This window comes from Triturus cristatus, chromosome 3_1 (assembly GCF_964204655.1).
Source record: "Triturus cristatus chromosome 3_1, aTriCri1.1, whole genome shotgun sequence".
Taxonomy (NCBI): Eukaryota; Metazoa; Chordata; class Amphibia; order Caudata; family Salamandridae; genus Triturus; species Triturus cristatus.
In genome coordinates this window covers 1,071,992,620-1,072,017,950 of record NC_140583.1, presented here as the reverse complement: position 1 = coordinate 1,072,017,950, position 25,331 = coordinate 1,071,992,620, and the positions used below count along the sequence as shown (strand labels likewise).

The 25,331-nt window shown below is 46.6% G+C and overlaps 1 protein-coding gene across 4 annotated transcripts in view; it reads left to right on the top strand.

Annotated features, from left to right (window-relative positions):
* NECTIN1 (nectin cell adhesion molecule 1) overlaps window positions 1–25,331 on the top strand; it is a 476,368-nt gene that overhangs the window by 119,800 nt on the left and 331,237 nt on the right. For all 4 annotated transcript variants that reach the window (XM_085645944.1, XM_085645945.1, XM_085645946.1 and 1 more), the window contains exons 2-4: window positions 11,726–12,076; window positions 14,507–14,809; window positions 18,112–18,229. In XM_085645944.1, the coding sequence (XP_085502070.1) occupies window positions 11,726–12,076; window positions 14,507–14,809; window positions 18,112–18,229 (772 nt within the window). The remainder of the gene's footprint in view (window positions 1–11,725; window positions 12,077–14,506; window positions 14,810–18,111; window positions 18,230–25,331) is intronic.

Sequence of the window (25,331 nt, the reverse complement as noted above, 5' to 3'; positions counted from 1 at the left end):
CCCCCCTTCTGTTGATGAATATTTTCTCCAAAATGAACCATTGGAACTGATCACATGTATGGTTCATTAGGTTAAAATGTTCTGTCAGGGGAGCATTCACTTTTTTAGTTCGGATAGCAGATTTATGTTCTAAAATCCGAATGCGTAGTTCCCTACTGGTTTCACCTACGTAACCAAGACCACAGGGGCAAATCAGCAAGTACACCACATTCTTGCTGCGGCAGTTGTTCAAGCCTTTGGCCCAGATTTTTTGGTTATTGTGTGTCACATATTTAGCTTCCAGACATAAGGGACAAATGGAACAAGTTCCACATTTATAATTACCCTTAGCTTTTGCTCCTGTGAGTGTATTTTGCGTCTCTCTTTTGCTTTCGTAAGTTCTAACCAAGGCATTGCGTATGGTTTTATTGCGGCGAAACGCAAACAGAGGCTTTTCTAACATGAACTCTGACCCGTGGTTCAAGAGCTTCCAATTTTTATTCACTATGTTCTTTATCCGGTTGCTCAAATTAGAGAATTGAGACACAAACACTATGCGTTCAGTTGGTTTGATCTGCTCCTTCATTGTTACATGATGCTAGTCGCCCTGAGTGTAGTATTCATCTTCTGATACTAAGACAGCATCAAATGTATTGTCTGATGTTAAACTAGTATAGAATTTATCCTCCGATAACAATTCCAATATAGGATTAATCTTCTGATGTTAAACCAGTATATAAATCATTCTCTAATAACAGTTCCAATATAGGATTCATCTTCTGATGTTAAACCAGTATAGAATTCATTCATTGATAAAGTTCCAATATAGGATTCATCTTCTGATGTTAAACCAGTATAGAATTCATTCATTGATAACAGTTCCAATATAGGATTCATCTTCCGATGTTAAACCAGTATACAATTCATTCATTGATAACAGTTCCAATATAGGATTCATCTTCCGATGTTAAACCAGTATACAATTCATTCATTGATAACAGTTCCAATATAGGATTCATCCTCTGATGTTAGAACAGTATAGAATTAATTCTCTGTCAACAATTCTAATATAGGATTCATCCTCTGATGTTAAAACAGTATAGAATTCATTCTCTGATAACAATTCTAATATAGGATTCATTCTCTGATGTTAAAACAGTATAGAATTAATTTTCTTGTTGTAAAAAGCCCTGTACGTTACCCAGATGTGGCAAACCTAAGCATGACCCTCCACTAAGAAAACAAGATTACATTTTCTCAAATGCAACACAATTGGAACTTCACCAAGATAATAATTATGATCTGTATACTTTTCTTGGAATAAGTCAGCGTTTCATCCCTGTTCAAGTACTTCACAAGTGTAGATGATGCCCCCAGATACTTGAGAGTAATGAACCTGTACAAGAGATACTTGAGTAAGTAGGTCTAGGAAATGTCCTCCAGCTCTGAATTACTGTAGCATAAAAAATACTCAAGTGCTGCCAAGATCTAGGATTCATCCTTAAGTACTACAGTATTACACCTGTATAGGAATAATTCAACAAATGTCAGTACCACCCTAAAGTTTGAAACCTTTTTAGAATACTTGAATATCATCAAGAGTTTACTCTAATCATGTTCTTAACAATAGTGAAAATCATAGGTAAGTACCCAACAAGGGTAGAACTTACCCTCTGGCACCAGAGTTTTACATCAGTATAAAACACTATCTGGTATCCTACAATAGTAAGAACTGTCTTTTAGTCTTGTAATACTAAACCTATGTTGGACGCACACACAAGTACTCAACGACTCTAGAAATTGTCTTCCAGCACTGGAGTCCTAATCCAGAAAAGAACATAACTAAGCACATTAAAAGTTCATGAACACCCTCCGATACTGCAGTATTAATCCAGCATTGAAATAAGTACTCAACAATTGTATTCGTTCTCAAGTACTGGGTTACTGAAGTAGTATAAAACATTCTCTAACTTAGGAATATTAAACTTGTATCTGGCATAGTCGAGTGCTCAACAATGTAAGTATGCCCACGAGTTCTAGAGCACTAAATCGTTATTGAACATACACAAGTACTCAAGAAGCATAGGAAACCATTATGGAGAATAATCAAGAACTCAACAAGAAGATGTGCCGGACTGGGCACTGGAGTGCTAAAGCAACAGTGTTTACACAGACTATCAGAACCAAAAATGTCACAGTACAAAATATTGTGACACAGATATCAAGGACAACAATATTGTGAAGGTAAATTTCTATAGGTAAGTAAAGGTTTACTATATTGCACTCCACATATATGTACCTTGACGGTATCTATGGGCCCGATTCACAGAACTAACTTAAGACAAAATCCTAAACTTACTACCATTTTGGTATTCACAGAAGGCACTTACTCATTTTGGTATTCACAGAAGTTAGGAGTCCTAACTTTAGGACTCCTAAATGCCTTCTGTGAATACCGAAAGTCTTAAAATTAGGATTTTTTCTCAGTTTAGGAGTAGTAAAGTTAGGACTCCTAACTTTAGGACTCCTAAATGCCTTCTGTGAATACCGAAAGTCTTAAAGTTAGGATTTTTCTCAGTTTAGGAGTAGTAAAGTTAAGACTCCTAACTTTACTACTCCTAAACTGAGAAAAATCCTAACTTTAAGACTTTCGGTATTCACAGAAGGCATTTAGGAGTCCTAAAGTTAGGACTCCTAACTTCTGTGAATACCGAAATGAGTAAGTGTCTTCTGTGAATACCAAAATGGTAGTAAGTTTAGGATTTTGTCTTAAGCTAGTTCTGTGAATCGGGCCCTATATTTTCAAGGTGCTTAGATGTGGAGCTAAGAGTAGTAAATCTATACTTACCTATTTGCACTTTCCTTCTCACTATTATGGTTGCTGATATTTTTTACACTATTTTCTGTCCACATGATATTTCTGTTTCCCATATTCTGTCAGTCATTCAAAGCAACGTAGACAATTTTACAGGAGAAAATAATAGAAACAATTCTACAGGTGCATGGTGTATCCTAGGAGACTAGTTCATTTTTAAAATTGATACTAAAGTAATCTAGTAATGTGGGTGTCTTCACCAGTTGCTCAACAAAGTACATGTCATCACTCTATACTGTTGGTTATCGGTTTTACAGTTGATTTTATGTTGTCCTTCTTTGTGTTTCTTTTTCTTAGTTTATCAATATGCTACTATTTTTTTTCTTACCTCCTTTTCTTCCATTTTTTTTAGGTCTGGCATTAAAACCAAGACCTTTTGACTGTACTACATTTATCCATAAAATATGCTTAATTATAAGGGTTTCCAGCCAGCTCCCTTCACCCATTGGTCTGTTGTTATGTCCTTCAAATTTTTCTTCCCTCACCACAGCATGGGGCAGTCGGACAGCTCACTTCTTCCATTGGATAACTTCACTGTGAGTGATGACATTCTGCTATTTCACAATGAGCATACCCTCGCATAAAGTAGTCCCCTGCTGTCCCAAGGATTACTACTGCAATGCATTTTTTTCAGACCAAAATATATTTGCTTTTTACTATTTTTTTATTTAATATACTGGCAACGGCTCGCAGCTTCCCCAACAATAAAGCTCTGGAAGACCCATGAATAAACAAAACAAGCGTTGAAAAGTCAAAAGGCTGCCTTTGCCAATGCCTGCTTTTAGTGTTTGTTTTCAAATATATGTTCTGTCTTATTTAAACGTAACTTCTATTGCTTTCTCTGAACCTTGTTTCTTGTAACTTCCTTTTCATTCTTTTATCAGCATCTTCCTCTTTAGGTTTCGCCTGCAGAGCGCTTAGGCTGTGCTTGTTAAATCTATTGTTTTTAATATAAATGTTAAAAGGGGCGTACATCTTGACCCCTCGTTTTCCGGGCTTTTCATTGGTTCCTGTGCTTGCCACTTACTTTTCCTCCATTTCTACTGTCGGTAACATAGTTTCCTGCATTTACCAATGATTGTTCCCCGTTTGCTTCTCTTATCAGTTTCCCATAGCCGAAACACTGTTAACTTCTGGTAGAACTATTTTTTCAGAAAGTTTTGCTTTTTCGGCTTGCGTGATACTTTAAATTAAATTAGCAGATCTACATAGCCCAATTAAGTGATTTGCCCAGAATCACAGGATGTGGCGCAGCAAGACTCAAACCGGGATCTCCCGCTCTCGAGTCAGCAGCTCTGGCCACAGCACAACATCCGCTTGTCTCCTGTGACACTTGTCAGGGAGCTCTTTCCTTGGTCCCAGACGGTGATTGATAAAAACAGCTTATTAGTCATCACATAGACGAAACTGTTGCATGACCAACGCTTGTATTTATGTTGTTGCTTTGCCCTTGGTAGAATACTGTGTCAACTTTACTCCTGACCACACGTGCCCCTAGATCTTTAGCCATCAGTACTCGCCTGAGCTGTATTTCTTTCTTTTTACCCCACAGCTTTCTCTTCCCCTCTCTGTAACTTTGCTCGCCTCTCCTTCACAGTCCCGAGGCCTCTATCCTGTTTCTCACCCTCCAGGAGATGTCCTCAGCTGCTGGTGTAAAACAGGCTTTTCCAGTCCCCTGCCTTTGTTATTAGATCATACTTGCAAAATAAATATATTTGTATAATGAAATCTATTATCTGTAAACATGCAAGTACCCGGGTACAGAAAGAAAACTCTCTCTCTCTCTCTCTCTGTCTCTCTCTGTCTCTCTCTCTCTGTCTCTTTCTCTCTGTCTGTCTCTCTCTCTGTCATTTTCTGTGACTCTGTGTTCCTTATTTCGTTTTCTCCCCTTTTCTTAGACTACTCAACACCCCACTCCTTGACAACGTTTTTCTATGTCTGTGTTTTTCTATTTTAGATTTTTTTTAGCTGCTTGCTGTTATTTTTCTGGTCAATATATACTATTTAACAAACATGGAAAATCTGTAAGAAATCTCTGCCGAACTGGTGAAACTGAATGATGGAAGGCTGAAGCTCTCCTCTTAGCCGCATGGACCGATTTAATGTTAAAAATCATGCGGTGCAGGGATGATGGCCACAGTGAGAACTTGGCACTGGTGGCCTGTGTGTGAAATTACATTCTGGTCAAAGGAGCTGGAACTGGTGTACAGTGTGTGATTTTCCAGTTCTGATCAGTGTGGGGAGCTGGCACTGGTGGGCAGTGTGGGGAGCTGGCACTGGTGGGCAGTGTGGGGAGCTGGCACTGGTTGTCGGTGAGTGTTTCACACGAGTGGGCAGTGTGGGGTGCTGGTGGGCTGTTGGTAAATTCATACTGGTGTACTGTGTGAGGAGCTGTCAGTGGTGGGCAGTGTGTGATTTCACTCTGGTAGGCAGTGTGGGTAGCTCTCACTGGTGGGCAGTGAGTGATTTCACACTAGTGGGCAATATGAGGAGCTGGCACTGGTGGGGAGTGTGTGATTTCACACTGGTAGGCAGTGTGGAGAGTAGATATTGGAGGTCTATGAGTGATTTCTTACTGGTAGGCAGTGTGGGTAGCTCTAACTGGTGGGCAGTGTGTGATTTCACTCTGGTGGGCAGTGTGGGAGCTGACACTGGTGATCGGGGAGTTATTTCACACTGGTGGGCTGTGCGGGGTGCTGGTGGGCTGTTGGTAAATTCATGCTGGAGCACTGTGTGAGGAGCTGGAAGTAGTGGGCCGTGTTTGAGTTCACTCTGGTCTGGTAGGTAGGCAGTGTGGGTAGCTGGCACTGGTGGGCAGTGAGTGATTTCACACTGGTGGGCATTGTGGGGGATGGTATATCCATGCTGGTGCACTGTGTGAGGAGCTGGAAGTGGTGGGCCGTGTGTGATTTCACTCTGGTGGGCAGTGTGGGAGCTGGCACTGGTGGTCAGTGAGTGTTTCACACTTGTGTGTGGGGTGCTGGTGGGCAGTTGGTAAATTCATGCTGGAGCACTGTGTGAGGAGCTAGATGTAGTGGGCCGTGTTTGATTTCTCTCTGGTCTGGTAGGTAGGCAGTGTGGGTAGCTGGCACTGGTGGGCAGTGAGTGATTTCACACTGGTGGGCATTGTGGGGATAAGATATTGAAGGTCTATGAGTGATTTCTTACTGGTAGGCAGTGTGGGTAGCTCTAACTGGTGGGCAGTGTGTGATTTCACTCTGGTGGGCAGTGTGGGGAGCTGACACTGGTGATCGGGGAGTGATTTCACACTGGTGGGCTGTGCGGGGTGCTGGTGGGCTGTTGGTAAATTCATGCTGGTGCACGGTGTGAAGAGCTGGAAGTAGTGGGCCGTGTTTGAGTTCACTCTGGTCTGGTAGGTAGGCAGTGTGGGTAGCTGGCACTGGTGGGCAGTGAGTGATTTCACACTGGTGGGCATTGTGGGGTGCTGGTATATCCATGCTGGTGCACGGTGTGAGGAGCTGGAAGTGGTGGGCTGTGTTTGATTTCACTCTGGTCTGGTAGGTAGGCAGTGTGGGTAGCTGGCACTGGTGGGCAGTGAGTGATTTCACACTGGTGGGCATTGTGGGGGATGGTATATCCATGCTGGTGCACTGTGTGAGGAGCTGGAAGTGGTGGGCCGTGTGTGATTTCACTCTGGTGGGCAGTGTGGGAGCTGGCACTGGTGGTCGGTGAGTGTTTCACACTTGTGTGTGGGGTGCTGGTGGGCAGTTGGTAAATTCATGCTGGAGCACTGTGTGAGGAGCTAGATGTAGTGGGCCGTGTTTGATTTCTCTCTGGTCTGGTAGGTAGGCAGTGTGGGTAGCTGGCACTGGTGGGCAGTGAGTGATTTCACACTGGTGGGCATTGTGGGGATAAGATATTGAAGGTCTATGAGTGATTTCTTACTGGTAGGCAGTGTGGGTAGCTCTAACTGGTGGGCAGTGTGTGATTTCACTCTGGTGGGCAGTGTGGGGAGCTGACACTGGTGATCGGGGAGTGATTTCACACTGGTGGGCTGTGCGGGGTGCTGGTGGGCTGTTGGTAAATTCATGCTGGTGCACGGTGTGAGGAGCTGGAAGTAGTGGGCCGTGTTTGATTTCACTCTGGTCTGGTAGGTAGCTGGCACTGGTGGGCAGTGAGTGATTTCACACTGGTGGGCATTGTGGGGTGCTGGTATATCCATGCTGGTGCACGGTGTGAGGAGCTGGAAGTGGTGGATAATTGGTACGTGCTCGCACTGGCGAGCAGTGTTTCACTTCTCTCTGGTGGGCAGTGCGATAGGCTGGCACTGGTGGTTCTGTGGGCAGTGCTGGCCCTGATGGACATCACGAGGAGCTTGCGCTGGTGAGCAGGGTGAAGGGGCATTGGTGAGCGGTTTGAGGAGCTCGCCCTGCTGTGTGTATTTTGAGGACTGGACACAGGAGGGCAGTTTATATGTATTTACACTGGTGGTCAATGCAGGAGTCTTGCACAGGTGGGCAGTGATGGAACTCGCAGTGTCAGTGTGAGAAAGTGGCACTGACGAACTACATGCATTGATGGTACTCACCAGTAGTAAGTGTGAGGAACTGCCCGCGGAGGGTGAATTGTGACATTTGCACAGTTGGGCAGGGTAGGGCCTTATGGTTGGAGACCGAACTTCCACTGCTAAATATGCTGCATTAATTTGATTTTCTATATAACGCTTTATCATCAAAAGGTCACTTCGAAGCGCTGAAGGGGGAGGAGAAAACATTAGACCAACAGAGACAAAAGGAGATGAGGCTAGAGGGAGTGAGTCATGGATCTTCTGTGATGGGTAGGCTTCGCCAAAAGGCTCCTATCTCAGGCGACTGATGAGCAGTGCATTATGGGAAATCCGCCTTAGGCACCTGACTGGCAGATAAGAGGTGAGGTAGCAGGGGGTGACGGAGCGTTAGGAAGAGAGGGCAAGAGGAAACGGGAGAGGGAAGCGGGTAGAAGTGGAGGGCGTGACCGAGAGCCAGAAATCATGTTACATTGTTCAACTGAAACCAGGGCCAGAGAGCGAAAGAGCCCCTGGGGGCAAGAAACTGTTTTCTCCACAATGACATAGCCAGTCCCCTCGTGCCCGTCTCTCTATGTACACATCAGCCCATGGCTGAAGACGGACTTCTCATTCCACAAGCGCGCGGCCTTCTGGGAGGACCGAGGCCGGAGTCCACGGAAGAGCCCTCCCTGGGATGTGGGAGGCTAGACTAGAGCACGCGCCTGGGCGAGGGGTCGTTGGACTGGCTTGAAGCGCTGTAGCTGTCGCGTCTACGGTGCTTTGGCCAACCGTACGGAGGCCGACGAGGACCAGAACATGCATTTGAAACCTGTAAAGGACTCCGGGAGCACAATTCTGCTCTCTTATCCAATTTTTCAGATAGAGCTACGAAAGGATTGAGTTGCAGCTTCTGGGATTTCTGACTAGAGCTTCTGGGATTTCTGACTAGTAGGTTGCCAGCAAAGTAGTGTCAAAACTTAGCTTTGCAAAACAACACAACACTCGTGAATGACTTCATTGAAATGCTGTATCAGGCAGGCCTGGCTTTGGGCTGCTTGAGGTGATACACAAATTACAGGATTATATGTCACCCGACCAGGCTTTTTCATGTTAAATGTTGTTTTTCTGTGCGACACTGTGGTACCTTATTTTGACAGGCCCAGTCTGGCCCCCCTCTCCTAAAATATTCATAGAGGCCTGTGCATCTCGAGTTGAACCCACACTTCCACCTTGCCATAGAACTGCCCTCATGCGCCGAGGCCTCTCCTCACCTTTCTCTCATATTTTTCTCGTGGAGCAGTCTCTAGAACCTGCCAACAGTGACATGTGTCTTTATCTGGGTGTCTCTGGTAGGGGCAGCGGCCTTGTTTTTTAGTGGCAATGGAGGTCAGCAGTTTAAGGAGCTGGCCCTGTTGGCAGCCTGAGGAGTCATGTGTGGGCCACGTGAGAAGCTTAATCAGCTTTGTCGAACTTCAAACAAAATTGTTCTTAATTTCAAGCCTTAAGTGGCATTGTCCTTTTGGTGAACTAGACTTGTGTCGTGAGGAGGCTTGACATTGTAAAGCTCCTTTCTCTGGCAAGCAAAACATCTCAGACCTAAGTCCTCTCTTCTCTTCACTTCCCTTCTCCTCTCCTCTCCCTCTCCTCTCCCTCGTCTCTCCTCTCCTCTGCTCTCCTCTCCCCTCCTCCCTCCTCCCCTCCTCTCCTCCCTTCCCCCTCCCCTCCTCTCCTCTCATCTCATCTCCTCCCCCCTCCCATCCTCTCCTCTCCTCACCTCTGCTCTACTCTCCTCCCCTCCCAAATGTCACTACTAGAGGACCCCCACTTTATTTCAGATTTTTTTTCTGTGCCTTCTCTTCGAACTTCTTCCCTGAAGTTGTCACTTTGTGACAGGAAATGGTGCGTTTGGGATAAATTACTCAAAACATTTTAATAAATAAAAAATTATGTTGCTGTAAATTTACTTACCAACTGACATAGCTCTGACCAGGAGACAAATTGCATGGATTTTGTCGAAGGTTGCAGTTTACTCTCGGGGCTTACCACAGTCATTTTATGAGCTATTGAAAGCTCTCCCACTGTTGGTGTGTTACAGATAAATGTATGGTGTAGGCTTTGCACTATTTTGTGTAGTAAATCTGTGATGTAGGGCCCCAAGGGAACGAGCGACGCGTGCTCTTACGCTAACAAATCACCCACCGTGTTAACTTAACGTACAACTGTTTGAATAAGCACGTCTCACCAACATCACATTATCAACAGATGTAAAGGAAGGCTCTCCTAGCTGAGACTGCAGAATTTGTGTTATTAAAACATTTTTTCCCACTGCATATTGAAAACATTCTGTTTTGTTCACTGATTATTTAACATCATGTTCTCATTTCGTTTGTCTCATCGATCGTTTAGTATCATGTTCTTATTTCATGTTTGCCTAATAGTTTAGCGTCCGGGTCTAATTTGAGGATTGCTGACACATGTTTCGCTCATATGCATGCAGTGATTTGATTTCCTCAAAGCAAAACATTTGTGAGATTTGTTTGTTGCATTGCATTACATTTTCTAATATTATTACTTCCTTGTTTTGTCAGTTTAACACAGATGAACACAGTCTCTGCACAGGTTTCAGGTCACACAGCAATAAGCAACAGAAAAGGGGGCCTGTTTACTTTTGCAAAGGGGCTTCCACTCCATGTCGCCGTGTTTGACTAACTTTTGATCTGCTTTAGCTACAAACATTTTTCGATAAAGAAATCTGCAGATTATTATTACGTATTGAAGTGAGATTGAACAAAACAAATTGCTTTCTGGGAAATCTGCTAGACTTTATGGCCTTAAAAGCTAAAGAGACCCATGGCAAAGTAAAATGGTGGGCCTTTTCCATCAAACTTATAAAGGTGAATCGTTTGCTAGGCCCACGTTTGCTTTATTTAAATCCCGTTTCCACTGAACTCGAACCATGCTACACTAGTGGGTTGACAGTTTTAACAAGGCCATATAATTACATGGATAGCCATCCACTTTGTAGTTGAGGGGAGGAACCCAATCGAATCCAATGGTGTAATGAAAATAAATGAGCCCCATTGGGGTATCTAGTGAAAGCCCTTTGACTCCCACAAATGCCACAGATATTCATTCGCCTTGGACTGAATTTGGGCCCCCTGATGGGTTGGGAGACTTTTGATGGGTTGGGGCCCCCTTGCATCACAGAGGCTTCAGGGGCATCCAATCATCTCAGCTGTACAGTGAACCTCGGTAGCTTTGAAGGAGCCACTCTGGGCGGCCATTGGACAGTGGAGAGCTGTACATAGGCAGAGCTCTGCAGAGCTAACCTCATAGCAGAAATCTAGCAAGGCCAGGCTGCAGTAGCCGATGACCTTGAAAAGCAGTTCCATGTGGAACACTGGTCGTTGTCTTATTAGTTCTCAATGGCAGACCTTAACACACTCCCGAGGTGTTACCTGTAGGGTAAAGTTTAAAAAAATAACAGAAGGTGCACTTTGGTGATCACCTTCCAGATGTCGGAAATATGTGCAGCATGGGAAGCTGTAACTGTGCAAATCTGCAGAAACTGGTAAAACATCTGTTTCTCATGTTTAGGAAATTCCCTGCCCTGTAACTATGGCGTCTGTCTTTATCATTGTGTGCAGGGACAGCTTAAAGATTTTGTGGCCCTGGGTCAAACTTATTTTGGGGGTCCTTTTAGGAACAACTTTGGATTTATGATCCAATTTCAGATCTTTTATGCCCTCTTTGGCCAGGTCACTAACTGATAGTGCACAGAGGCACTCCTCCAACTAATAAATGTGTTTACATCTAATATTCAGGGACAGTGACGTGTGTTTTCAATATTATAACACAGCAGCAGGTCACTAACATTACTGCAAATAATTTGTGACACCCTTCCATTTGTCATATCTGAGGTTCTGTTTTGATCTAGAAGAAACTTTTTTTTATGGATGTTGCATGAAACATAAGAACAACATTTCTCTGCAAAATGTCTGTAATAGACTCGCACACATCACCCACATTAAATTCAAGGAAAACTGTATTCAAAACGATCTGTTTGGGAATTATTAATTGTCATCAGGGCACAACTCTGCAGAACAGAGCTGGCTCTATCAGGTGCCCCCTGAAAGGCTGGAGCCCTGGGCCAGTGCCCTCTTTGCCCAGGTCTTAAAGCTTCTCTGATTGTGTGTGTGTTGTCCACTGTGCAGATGCAAGCAGCATTAAATGCAAAGTACTAGAGGTTATTTTGTACAAATATGTTGCACTTATGAAAGAGTGCATGGCTTTGGGTTTGCGTTAGTCTGCTTTACTTTAGGGTGTTATAACAGCTCCTCTCTTTACCTTTCTCTCATTTGCAGTGGTTCGGCCGCAGGTAGTGCTGGTGAACGACACAGTTTCGGGGTTCATCGGAACAAACGTGGTTCTTCACTGCAGCTTCACCAACCCCCAGCCCAGCGTGAAGATCACGCAGGTCACGTGGCAGAAGGCCACCAATGGCTCCAAGACGAACGTGGCCATCTTCAACCCCACCATGGGCACCTCCATCCTGCCTCCTTATGGCGACCGGGTGGCCTTCCGAAACCCCTCCTTCCGAGATGGCACCATCGAGCTCTCGCGGCTTGAATTGGACGACGAGGGTGTCTACATTTGTGAGTTTGCAACATTTCCATCCGGCAACCGGGAGAGCCAGCTGAACCTCACTGTGCTTGGTAAGCCTCGCTGTTGCATACAGTGTTTGGGTGTCCCCTCTATTGCCGTGGTTGGTGATGCGTTAATCTTGGGTAACCTCTCTGTTGAAGTACCTGGAAGGCCCTCTCATGAAGTGCTTGGTAAGCCTCGCTGTTGCATACAGTGTTTGGGTGTCCCATCTATTGCCGTGGTTGAGGATGCGTTAATCTTGGGTAACCTCTCTGTTGAAGTACCTGGAAGGCCCTCTCAAGAAGTTCTTGGTAAGCCTCGCTGTTGCATACAGTGTTTGGGTGTCCCCTCTATTGCCGTGGTTGGTGATGCGTTAATCTTGGGTAATCTCTCCGTTGAAGTGCTTGGAAGGCCCTCTCAAGAAGTGCTTGGTAAGCCTCGCTGTTGCATACAGTGTTTGGGTGTCCCCTCTATTGCCGTGGTTGGTGATGCGTTAATCTTGGGTAACCTCTCTGTTGAAGTACCTGGAAGGCCCTCTCATGAAGTGCTTGGTAAGCCTCGCTGTTGCATACAGTGTTTGGGTGTCCCATCTATTGCCGTGGTTGAGGATGCGTTAATCTTGGGTAACCTCTCTGTTGAAGTACCTGGAAGGCCCTCTCAAGAAGTTCTTGGTAAGCCTCGCTGTTGCATACAGTGTTTGGGTGTCCCCTCTATTGCCGTGGTTGGTGATGCGTTAATCTTGGGTAACCTCTCTGTTGAAGTACCTGGAAGGCCCTCTCAAGAAGTTCTTGGTAAGCCTCGCTGTTGCATACAGTGTTTGGGTGTCCCCTCTATTGCCGTGGTTGGTGATGCGTTAATCTTGGGTAACCTCTCTGTTGAAGTACCTGGAAGGCCCTCTCAAGAAGTTCTTGGTAAGCCTCGCTGTTGCATACAGTGTTTGGGTGTCCCCTCTATTGCCGTGGTTGGTGATGCGTTAATCTTGGGTAACCTCTCTGTTGAAGTACCTGGAAGGCCCTCTCAAGAAGTTCTTGGTAAGCCTCGCTGTTGCATACAGTGTTTGGGTGTCCCCTCTATTGCCGTGGTTGGTGATGCCTTAATCTTGGGTAATCTCTCCGTTGAAGTGCTTGGAAGGCCCTCTCATAAAGTGCTTGGTAAGCCTCGCTGTTGCATACAGTGTTTGGGTGTCCCCTCTATTGCCGTGGTTGGTGATGCGTTAATCTTGGGTAACCTCTCTGTTGAAGTACCTGGAAGGCCCTCTCAAGAAGTTCTTGGTAAGCCTCGCTGTTGCATACAGTGTTTGGGTGTCCCCTCTATTGCCGTGGTTGGTGATGCGTTAATCTTGGGTAACCTCTCTGTTGAAGTACCTGGAAGGCCCTCTCAAGAAGTTCTTGGTAAGCCTCGCTGTTGCATACAGTGTTTGGGTGTCCCCTCTATTGCCGTGGTTGGTGATGCGTTAATCTTGGGTAACCTCTCTGTTGAAGTACCTGGAAGGCCCTCTCAAGAAGTTCTTGGTAAGCCTCGCTGTTGCATACAGTGTTTGGGTGTCCCATCTATTGCCGTGGTTGGTGACGCTTTAATCTTGGGTAACCTCTCTGTTGAAGTACCTGGAAGGCCCTCTCATGAAGTGCTTGGTAAGCCTCGCTGTTGCATGCAGTGTTTGGGTGTCCCCTCTATTGCCGTGGTTGGTGATGCCTTAATCTTGGGTAATCTCTCCGTTGAAGTGCTTGGAAGGCCCTCTCATAAAGTGCTTGGTAAGCCTCTCTATCCCACACACTGCCTAATGAATCCCCGCGCCATGCAGTGCTATGAAGCCCCGCATCCCCTGCATGTGAGTGTGAAAGAGAGATTTGTTGTCCTTGAGAGCAAATAAGATGGAATCTGTCTGGACTCTGAGTGGTAGAGAGTAACCCCTTGTATCTGGGAGTTATAGAGAAGCTCGCAGCCCCATCCCCTGCAGCTGACAAGAAGAGAGAAGCTTACTGCCCCAGGACTGGAAAGACATGCGCCTGTACCTGACTGGAGAAGGCCTCTGCCAGTACTTGTAAGGAATGAAAAAGATGCCTGGTCCTGAAAGTCTGAGAGCAGCCCTTGGTGTCAGAGAGTGAGAGAAGTCGTCTTCTCCTGAGAGTGAAAGACAAGTCCTTGTATCTGACAGGAAGAAGGAATCTCCCTGTATCTGAGCCAGAAGCTCCTTGTCCTTATGCGAAAGCCAGATTCATTTCTCTAAAGTGGCTGAGAGAAGGCTCTGTCTTTGGAGACAGAGGAATCTAGATACTCCCTGTGTCTTGAGTGCTGATGATGTCCCAAAGTTGAGAAGCATTAAACGCTTTCCCCTTTAAATAATTACTTTTAGGCAACTGTGTTCGTGTGGTTGCACACCACAAAGGTTGCACCTGTAGATGCATTTGACCCTTGACCCCCAATTGTCACTCTTCCTCTGGTGCCTGAGTGTGATGGCTTCCTAATGCTACTAAGTTCATTTCTCTCCTGGGTTCTTGCAGCCAAGCCTACTAACAGCATGGAGAGCGGCCCCAGCCCCATCATTGCCACCCCTGGGCTGGCTCGGAAGATTGTGGTGGCCACCTGCACGTCTGCCAATGGGAAGCCCGCCAGCACTATCACCTGGGAGACCACGCTGAAGGGCGAGCCCGAGTATGAGGAGATCAAGAACGGCAACGGAACCACCACCGTGATCAGCCGGTACCGCCTGGTCCCAAGCCGCGAGGCCCACCGCCAGGCTCTCACCTGCATCATCAACTATCAGCTGGACCGCTTCACCAAGACCACCACGCTCAACGTTCATTGTGAGTGGGAGACACGAGCACGAGGGCGATCACAGGGGGTGGGGAGATCACGGTAGACGAGTAGGAACACAGCTGGGTGGAGGTGAGATCAGGGGTGCAGAGGAAGGAAAAAGGCAGGAAAAACAGATCTATATAGTGAATTATCACAGCCCTGGGGTTGGATTGTCAATATGAAGAAAGTTATTGGCATTTTATAAAAGGTCAAATATAATGTAGGAAAATATGGAATATCATTAAATTAAATCCTATGTGTGACAGCAAGCAGGTGAAGCACCGTGGGCAATAAAGACAGAAGGATATGGGTAGGAAGGGGGAATGGTGTGAGCTGGGAAAAGGAATTCGGCTATGAGAAAGGTGGAATAGCGTGGGCACCAAGGTAGAGGAGTGTGGATAGATAAACGGGGTGGGCAAAAAGGATGACCAGCAGTATCCTAAGGTAGGGAAATTACAAAATAGGAATGGTGTGTCTACAGGACCCCACCTTCAAGCAGGAGGGGGCACAATGACAACATTTTAGCACCAGTTCTTCTATTCCATTATAGGAGATGCAGTGTTTTTTCAATCACTCTGAAGAAGTAAAAACGTGTTTCCCGCCATTATGGTGGCAGCCATGGGTTATAAAGTGACATATCATGGAATATAGTGTAGATGAAACTAAGTGCAAATTGGGGGCATGATATCCCTCATCCCCTGAATATCTGAAGCTTGAGGTGGAATGGAATGGAAAAGGAGATACAAATGTGTAGGCCATTGTCCACAGTAAAGGAGGTGTTTACCTTTTGTTTATATTGTATAGCTCTTCTTGTGTTACAAAGAGGTACAAACAATTCCAAGGGGGCAAGTTCATGCACCTTCGCGTGACATAGCATGGCCTATAGCCTAGCTCTTAATATGTAAATTAGGCGAATGACATCTTTTGTGGAATTGAAATGTCTTGAGCTGGAGGTGAAATGGGGTGGAGTGCAGACTAGAACATCAGGGGGTATATAGCGTAGACCGTAACATAAAATATTAACAAATTATTTCTTTGATATGCTAAAAATATCTTGAGCAAGAGGTGTGATGGCATACGGGATACGTGTATCAGAAGCTGCTAGGTTCTAAATATTCCTTTATAGTGCCTTACCCTGCCCTAAAGCTGAGGGGAGAGGCAAGACTGAAAGGGGGCCGAGGAAACAGGAGATGAGGTAACAAGAGAAACTAAGAATCGATCTTCCATATTTTGCTTCAGCAGCGTAGCACCATTGGTGCAGCAGGTGCAGTTGCACCAGATCACTGAAGGGCCCATTGAATCCTGATAATTGCTGCATTTTACTATCCAAACAGTAGTGGAGGAGTCCATTGTGCTTGCTTGCACCCGGGCTCATGGCAGCCTTGCTACTCCACTGATTTACGTGTTGTCCTCCAGAGCTCTGCGGAAAGTAACAGAGCATGACCAGGGCAGGAAGGATCTTCTGATTATAGATTCAAGGGCCCAGTTTTAAATGATTTTGACAGCAGGCTCATTCTTATGCGCGACCAGTTCTTGCATATATTGAAACTGAGGCCTGGTGCACACTCTCTCCTTCCTGCCTGCACTCTCCTCATGCCTGCCCCTGAACCTCCTCCCAACAGTGCTTTGAGAGACCATGGGTGGCATTAAGCACTATGCGTGAACTCACATACCATATAGCGGCCTAAAAGGTGGTATGCTATGGGTAAGGAGTTGGAGCTACGATTGGTACATCAAATGATGCATACGAAATGGCGGAAAATGGGAAATGTGCTAAAGCTATTGCGAAAGTTCAGATTTTCACTCGGAAGCTCATTAGCATAATAATATTTGCATATTTTTCATAGTTTTTGTAAGATGTAGGTAAGTGTGACTTGTAAAGAAGAACATTACATCTTCGCACATCTTTATTCAAAAGTACACAAATCCCGGAATAACCACTTATCTTTTTCTTTCTTCCCCTGTCACTCTCTCCTCCCTGCGTGCCTCACTCTTTCCGCCTGTGCCCCTCTCCCATCATGTTTGCATTTGTCGCGCCCTCTCACTTGACCCTGTTTTCCTCCTCTCTCGTGCCCTTTTGTTTCTTAACCTCTTCTTCTGGTCCCCAACCATACACTACCTCTTCATCTTCAACCTTTCACCCAATCACTCGCCCTCCTGCATCGTCCCTAAACCGCTCCATGGACCCTTTCATGAATCTACTCATGGCTCACATTTCACGCATCTTGTGACCTTCACACCTTTCACCTCCTGACTTCACTCTACTGTCTTCTCGTTTGCTCTCTTTTCATCCTTCACACGACTACCCTTCCTTCAAACCTTCTCTCTGCGTTTGTATTTGTCCTCTCATGTCACTCCCCCTACATTGCTTTCTCCCCCTACATTGCTCTCTCCCCCTCCAATTCTTGCCACCTTCTCTCATCTCTTGTTCTCGATTTCCACTTAACACCTTCCCGTTGCCCCTCCATCTCCTGTCTTCTATTTCGACCAATCTATTCTCTCCACTCTCTTGTCTTCTGTTCCTTACAATCTCCTGTTTCCTTATTCCCTTTTGTGCCTTCTCTCGCCATCCACCCTCTTCTTTCTCTTTCCATCTCCTGTTCCACCTTCCGTCCCCACCACTCACATTCCTTCTGTCTTATCATTTTATCTTATCTTCCCTCTCCCATTTTACCCCTCTCTCCTTTCCCACCAATCTCCTGGTTGATGACTCCCCTCTCCCGCATCTTGCCTTCTCTTTCTCTTCCCGACAATCTCCATTTTTCTTCCCTCTCACAACTCTTATGCTCTTTCTTTATTTCTATCTCCCACCTGCTCCCTTCTCCTACATCTTTCCGTCCCCCTCCCTCTCTCTCATGCTCTCTATTTACTCATCCCCATGGTTTCCCCTCTCTCAACGCTGATTCTTGTTCTCTCGTCCAACCAATGTCCTCCCGGTTCCCCTCGACCAAATCTTGCCCCTTTCTCTCTCTTTCTACCAATCCCACTGTCTGTCTCGTCCTCTCTCTCTCTCTCTCTCTCTCTCTTTGCATGTACCAATCTGAATTCTGCGTATCTCTGTTAAATCTGGTCATTTTTCTCTCTTCCAACCATTCTCCTCCCTGTTGCCCTCTCTTTTATCTTGCCCCGTCTCTCTTCTACCACACGCCTTACTCTATCTATCTCTTTCTGTCTCCTCTCTCTCTCTACCAATTTCTTTCCTGTGCCACTCTTCCATATTGTGCTACTCTCTCCCATATCTTACCCCCCTCTCTATCCACCAATCTCCATTTTGCCTCTTTCCGTCTCTTCCCCCTGTGTCCTCTCTCAGATGAGCCTGAAGTCAGCATCGAAGGCTTTGATGGGAACTGGTATCTGAAGCGATCGGATGTGAAGCTCACGTGCAAGTCTGATGCCAACCCTCCTGCCACCTCCTTCCGCTGGAGAATGTGAGTAGAAGCCTTTTCGACAGTTTCATGTCCCTTCTCATCCTCCTTGTAATTTTCCACATCGCAGTAATTTGCAACATCTGATCCACTCCAACCATTCATTGAGATGGTTTGGGTATCAAGCGGGCAATGCACAAATTCCATCACAGTCCTGGATGGCCCATGCTGCTTGGTGGTAGTGGGCTTTGGGAGCTGGTGTCCAAGATCTCAGTGACCGCACACTACTAGGTGCCAGGAGCGTGGCACTAGCACCTTACGAGATCCTTGGAACTGACTGCCACTTTTTTCGAGAGTGTGAATGATGGAGTACTTTTGGGCCATGATGGGTGTGGTAAATGAAGGTGCAAGGGCGCCAGTAGTGTCGGTGAAACAGGATCAGGTTTATTCTTAAGGTAGGAGCCACAGGTTACTGGGAAAGTAGATCTGAAGGAAGCCCCACCGGGAGCAGCGGCTGACATTCACTCCACCAAACACTCATCGGCATTCTAATTACATCACAGTCACTCTGGCGGTACAGCAGGGGGGACATAACACTAATGGGAGAATGCAGGGCATAGAAGTAAAGATACCACAATGGGCCTTTATGAACTATGTTTATAAATCCAAGAACATTTTGTATATTACTTTGATTGAAAATAAACCCTGGATATATGGGAGCCCACGTTTGCCCCGTGCTAGCCAATTACATTTATAAAAAATAGTGTGGGGATAATTTTGAAATCTGAATTTTACATCGGACATAGTTCATTTGATTACTGAGTTCCTCTGTCTCTGCCTCTGAGACTCTGCTTCGATGCCTGTGACAGTCCTGGGAAGACTGTCCCTCTTGTGGCCGGAGTCCTTGGCTTGGGAAAGATGGCCCCGCAAGGAGATCGCTTTGGATATTGGACTCCCAATCCCATGGGACCGCCTTGGCATACGAGAGAGTCTGCAGCAATGGAAGTGATTCTGAGGTCTCAGAGGAGTTTTAGGAATGTAAGACCCTCATGTAAGGTCCAGGCAGGAAGTGAGACATGAGCTCTGGGAGATAGGCGTTGATTTATGAATGATAGCAAGACATGTGCCTTGAGGGTCTTGGTGTTGAGTTAGCCATGAAGCGCTAGCTGAGCTTCTGAGTGATAGTCCCCTGCGTAAGGCGTAGGCAGTAGACACTGCATGGAGTGTGAAGGACACATTGACTAGAGATAATCCAGATGGGTGGTAGAGTCTAGAGTAACATAAAGGCTGTGCAAGGCCTCAGAGTCTGTTTGTTACTATGGGACACTTGTACTAAGAGAAAATGGTTTACTCCTTATCCAGCTCTCTTGATCCCAGGGGATGTTGTCTCTTTAATCCCTGATAAATAAAGATGAATATGTGTGTTGTAAGAAAGTGGCACTGTATATACTGTTCCCAAATAGGTACAGTGTGCACAGAGTCCACAGTCTCCAGAGGTTTGGCAGAGTCTAAAGTTAGATATAACCTTACTCTAAAGTGGTAGCTTGGTCGAGCAGTAAGGCGGTATCAGAGGACAGTGTAAAGCATTTGTTGTACACACTCAGTTAGCAAATGGTCTCACACACTCAAGAACTGAACTCTAGGCCAATGGTTTGTACATAAAAATATATGGTTGTTTTATTTTAGAACCAACAATAGGTATCAAAATATACTTTCTCAGAATGAGATGTTTTAGTTAAATGCTTTTCAATAGGCAATAGACTTTTGAATGCAATAGTTACAGTTCTTGCAATAGGCAACACAATTTCAAACACAATTATACATTGAGCTCAATGGGAATTTCTAGTTAAATGCAATAGATTACATTTTAGATTACTTTTCTTACCACAGGACTGGATCCTAGATTCATTCCTGGGACATCTCCTGTAAATAGTTGAGTAAAAACGTTTTGGTTACTGTTATGATTTTTAAGGAATATTATTGTATTTTAAAAGTTGACACTTCAATACTTTTTCACATAGAATCACCAATGTTATCCTATGGGAGGAAATTCACTTAGCAGGTAAGTAGGGTTATCGTTACTTTTTCTAACTCAGTGTTGGATCCTGGATCCAGCACTGGTGCATCTCCTGTAAACAGTTGAAAGAATGTGTTTTTGTTATACAGGCGATTTTTAGAAAATATTTGTAAGTTTAAAAAATCGACACAGAAGAATTTCTGGCAAAAACCAGGCAATGTTATCCTATTGAGGAAAATCAAGTTAGCGGTAAGTACGGTTGTAATTACAGGGTCAGTTCTGGGCACCAAGATCCAGCACTGGCATCTCTCCTGATAGCAGGTGAGTAAATTCGTTTTCGTTGATCGGCTGATTTTTAGTGAATATATTAAAGTTTCAAAATTCGACACTTTGAAGAATTTCCAAGTGAAACTAGTCCATGTTACCCTATGGAAGAAAAGTGAGTTATCGGCCTTTGGGTAAGTACTCGACTGGCAGAGTTAAGGTTCTGGGCATAGACTCAGGGGTCTCCCAGAGTCTGGTAGGTACAGTCGTTACACTCTCAGCGGCACAGGGCCAGCCGGGTGCAGAGTGAGTTAGGCCCAATGTTATCCTAGGGGAGGCAGGGGGCCTTTGGATGGTGGCTGCTGGCTAGCAGGCCACGCGGCTGTGGGAGCTGGGCTCCTGGTCACTTATTCAGGGCAAGTGGGGAAGTAGATTAGGGTAGAGGTTACACTTCCAGGGGCACTTGGGCGGCTGGGTGCAGGTTGCTTTTGAGCCTTCGGGCGCTCAATGGATTTCAAAGGAGAAGCTACAAAACGAACAAAGGCTGCAAGCTCGGGAACTGAGATTCTTCAGGTGCGACCACCACTTCGAGAGGTAAGTTGGGAAGCTGTAGGTTAGGTAGGCACCCAGGAGCTGGACACAGGGGGCCGCAGGGCGTCGGGTGCAGGGGTGTCTTTTCGCGTTGGGAAATCTTACCCTCTGCTGGTCGTGGTTGGAGGGGTCCCTGGTTCTGAGGCTGCAGGCGTCGTCAGGAGCATCGAGGTGGGTCCTTGGGTGCTGGATTCGGGGTCACAGTTGCCGGGGGGACGTCCTCTGGTTGTTTGTTCACTCCGGCACAGGCCAGACTTGGCGGGTGTAGAGTGTGCAGGAGTCACGGTTCCTGGCTGGTGCCAGGGGTTGTTACTTGCTGTTGAGCAGGACCACTGCTCGTGGGAGTCCCAGTCTTTGTAGAGTCACAAGGCAGTCAGGTCCTCCAGGGTTTTTGAGGTTGCTGACCACTGGAGACGCCGGGGTTTAGCAGGAGCAGGTTTGAGGGTCGACAGGCCTGTACGACTGGGGCTAAGTCAGTTGGTGTCTTCCTCTTGTTAGCAGCTGCACAGCAGGTCTTCTTGTTTCTTGATCTTCTTGCTTGTTTTGGAATTGGGATCTGAGGAAGGAAGGTTCAGGGAGCCCCTAAATACTACATTTAGGGGCGTTACAGGTAGGTAAAGGGCAGGGACCAATGGGTCCCTTCCCTGGGGTGGGTACACCCCCTATCCTGCCACTCTCCTGTGGCAGGGGGGCAGTAGCCTAGTCCTGATTGGGCAGGGCACCCCATCTTCAAGATGGCGAGAGCCCGGAGATGTGCTTCACCTCGCCTCCCCCACCTGAGGGGTGGGGTCGGCAGAGGCTGGCACACCCCCTTTCCTCACTTAGCTTTTCCCGCCGATCTTCTCGCCAGAGAGGGGGTCAGAATCGGTGGGGGTCAGTTGCTGAGTACAGCAAGTGGCCTGGAGAAGCTCACAAAGGCGGCATGCCTTTGAAGCTTCCCCTGCCCACCCTGGGGGAGGAGACTTAGCACCTCGCCCAGGATGTGCATTGTTGCAGGCCCAGGAGAGCGGATGGCTCTCTACCCAGGGGTCCAGCAACATGTCTGCTGTATGGCAGCCTAGGCAGCCTCTCAGACAGGACGTGGATTGTAGGTTAGGTTCAGGGGGCATCTCTAAGATGCCCTCTGTCGTGCATCTTACAGTAAAGTCCACACTGGCATCAGTGTGGGTTTACTGTGCTGAGAAGTTTGATACCAAACTTCTCAGTCTTCAGTGTTGCCATCATGGTGCTGTGGAGTTCGTGTTGACGACCTCCCAGCACCATATACTCTTAATGGCAGCACTGCACTTACAGTGTCCAGGAATGGACCTGGGTACTGTAGGGGCACAGGGCTCATGCACCTGTGCCCACACCACTGGCATAGGGCACCCAGCTAGAGGAGTGACTGAGGTATTCCAGGACAGTGTGTGCTGTGGGCATGGCACACAGGGATGTGTGCCGTGTCAACTCTCTGTTTTGTTCTGCACCCAGACACTCAGCCTGCAAAGGCAGTGTGTGGGTGTCAGGGTACAGGCCCTCTAAGGGTGGTACAATAGTGCTGCTGCCCTTAGGGCCTGCTCTGGTCACAAGGCCCTGGGTACCTAGGGTACCATTTACCAGGGGATGACATGTGGCCAGAGATGCCAATTGGGTTCAGGCTTCAACACAGTTTTAGGAAAGGAACACAGGCCCTGGGCTCCTGATTGGCAGGAGCCCAGTGCACACTCAATCAAAGTACGTCAGCAATTCACAAAAAGTGGGGGCATACCATGCAAAAAAAGATGGCACTTTCTCACATGTGTGCATATAGAGCTCACTTCATTCATGAAGAATGTATATCAAAACAATCATCCATACATTTGTTGGAACTGAATAGCTGATGATGCTCATTTTTTCTAACTGAAAGGCTCAGTTGACCCTCCACCTTACCCCCAAGTTTGCAAACGTGGTCATGGGTTCAAACACAGATCCCAGCAGAGGGTGCATTAGTCTGCTGCTCCATCAAATGACATCTCTGGGTGCAAAATGTCCGAGAGACTATCAGAAGGGTCTGATGCATTTAGGGTGTGTGAGGTCTGATCATATGAGGGTCCCATTTGATGCATTTTGTCCTAGGGAGTGATGTTACTTAAGCATTTTAAAAGGGGCAAAACTAGAAAATATAATTGTCTACTTCAACATTACTCTTGGATCAATGACAGGTACCGAATAACAGTAGAGTACACGAGGCAGACTGCAAAGTAAGAGGAGTGAGCAGGAGAACGCAGAGTGTCACGCGGATTAGCTGCAACTCACTGCATCAATGTGTTTTCACACCACCTCAGTGGGGCATGCATGTCTTGGCTGGCACCGTGGGAAATGCAGGCTGGTGCCAAAGTGCATTGCCGCCTCTCCTCAGCTCGCAGAGAAGCATCCATGACGCTATTATGGATGCCCCACCCACTCTGCCCTCCTCAACCATTTCCCCATCCCTTGACTCTGCCTTACCCCGGCTCATGCCCGACCCTTCACTTTGCGCCTCTTCATTATGGCCCCTTCTCTTCACGCCATCTCACCCCATTAGTGCTTATCGCACTGAGTCCGTCTCTGGCGTGTCTCCGCCCCTCTGCCCAAAGCAGGTGGTCCACCGTTCGCCCTCTTCCTTCACAACATCTCTCAATCCCACCCTTCATCGCAATCTAATCCTCCTGTGGCCCTCACTTCATGCCTCCTTACCTCTGCCCCCATGCCACCGCTCTTCTGCCCTCATGCATTCATTTAACTTGTCTTCTGCCCCTCATACACATTTTCACTTCCACGTGCCCCTCACTCTGTGCCACACTCAATTCCACCTAGCCCTCACCTCTATGCCGCCTCTGGACCCTACCACTCACTCTGTCTTTCGCCAAACTCAATCTTCCTGCCTTCTTTCTGCCCAGGGCTTTAAGTGGGCCGGGCCCTAGCAGTGCTCAGCACCGGCTGTTCTAAAAAGCAGGTGCTGAGATAGGTCTCTTTCGGCTCCCTATTTATGCCCTCACCCTCAGAGGGAAAAAAACCCTCTTAGTTTGGCAGCAGCACCACCCTTCACTGCCCTTGACGTATCTTTAAAGGGACTCTTTCCAGTTCTTTCACAGTCTCATCATTTCAGAACTGGAGCATTTTAACTATTTTATACAAAGATGCTATTGTTGTTGCTTATTTATCTTATGCAACTAACAACCATTGACAGAGCCAATAGTCCTGGCTTGCTGTAGGTGTAACGTTACTTGTTGTATTATATATCTGGAGGCAAAGACAGAAAGAAGCAGTAAAATATCAGTCGAGGAGCACAAATTGATAAGCAGAGATATCTAACTTACATGTTTTAAGCCACGCCCTTAAATATATCGACCACGCCCCTTTGAGAGACCCCCCCAATTTTTTCATCCCACTCAAAGCCCTGCTTTTGCTTTTCCCTCCATCCCTCCTCTCCAGCCTTCAATCAATTCATCCTATCCCCCTCACTACACTTGTCCCTTACCCCTTACTCAGGGCTTTAAGCGGGCCGGGTCTCACCGGTGCTGAGCACCGGCAGTTTTTTTTAAAGGAGGACTTGAAACGGGTCTCTATCGGGCTCTGTTTTGTGAACTGGCCCAGGCGGACTGCAGTGACAGCAGGCACATTCATGTGCGGTGTTCACACTGCTCACTTCTCACTGTTTGAGAAGTTACGGCATGACGCCATGCCAGGTGAGCCTTGTTGGGGAAGGTAAATCCTTTAAAGAGAGTAATTTTCTCTCTGGATTTCCCTTCTCTTTTTGAAACTCAGGAGCAGCAACATTGTCGTGGTGTCACCAAGGCTTTAAGTGGAAGCATTTTCAGTATTATATTCAAGCATTAGTTGCTGCTTATTTATCTTATGCAACTAACAACCATTGACAAAGCCAATAGTCATGACTTGTCGTAGGTATGAAGTTACTTGTTGTATCATATGTCTGGATGCAATGACAGAAACGGCAAAATACAAGCCGGGTGGCACACTATGCTAAACACAGACTTTTAGCAAACGTGTTTAAGCCACGCCCTTAATTACATTGGCCACGCCCATTTGAGAGACCCCCCCCCCCCCAGTTATTTCACCCCACATAAAGCCCTGATTTTACTCTATTCCCCGGGCCTCACTACCCCCTCACTCCTCCTCCCCTCTGCCTCCTACCACTTCACCCCTTCTCTCCCATCCCCACCTCCCCTCCACCCCCGCCGCTCGTTAGTGCCAGGCCTGGACTGGAGGCGGCATTATCCCGGCCTTGCCTGGCCGCAGCGTCGGCGGATAATGAGGACATTAGGGCCGTGATAA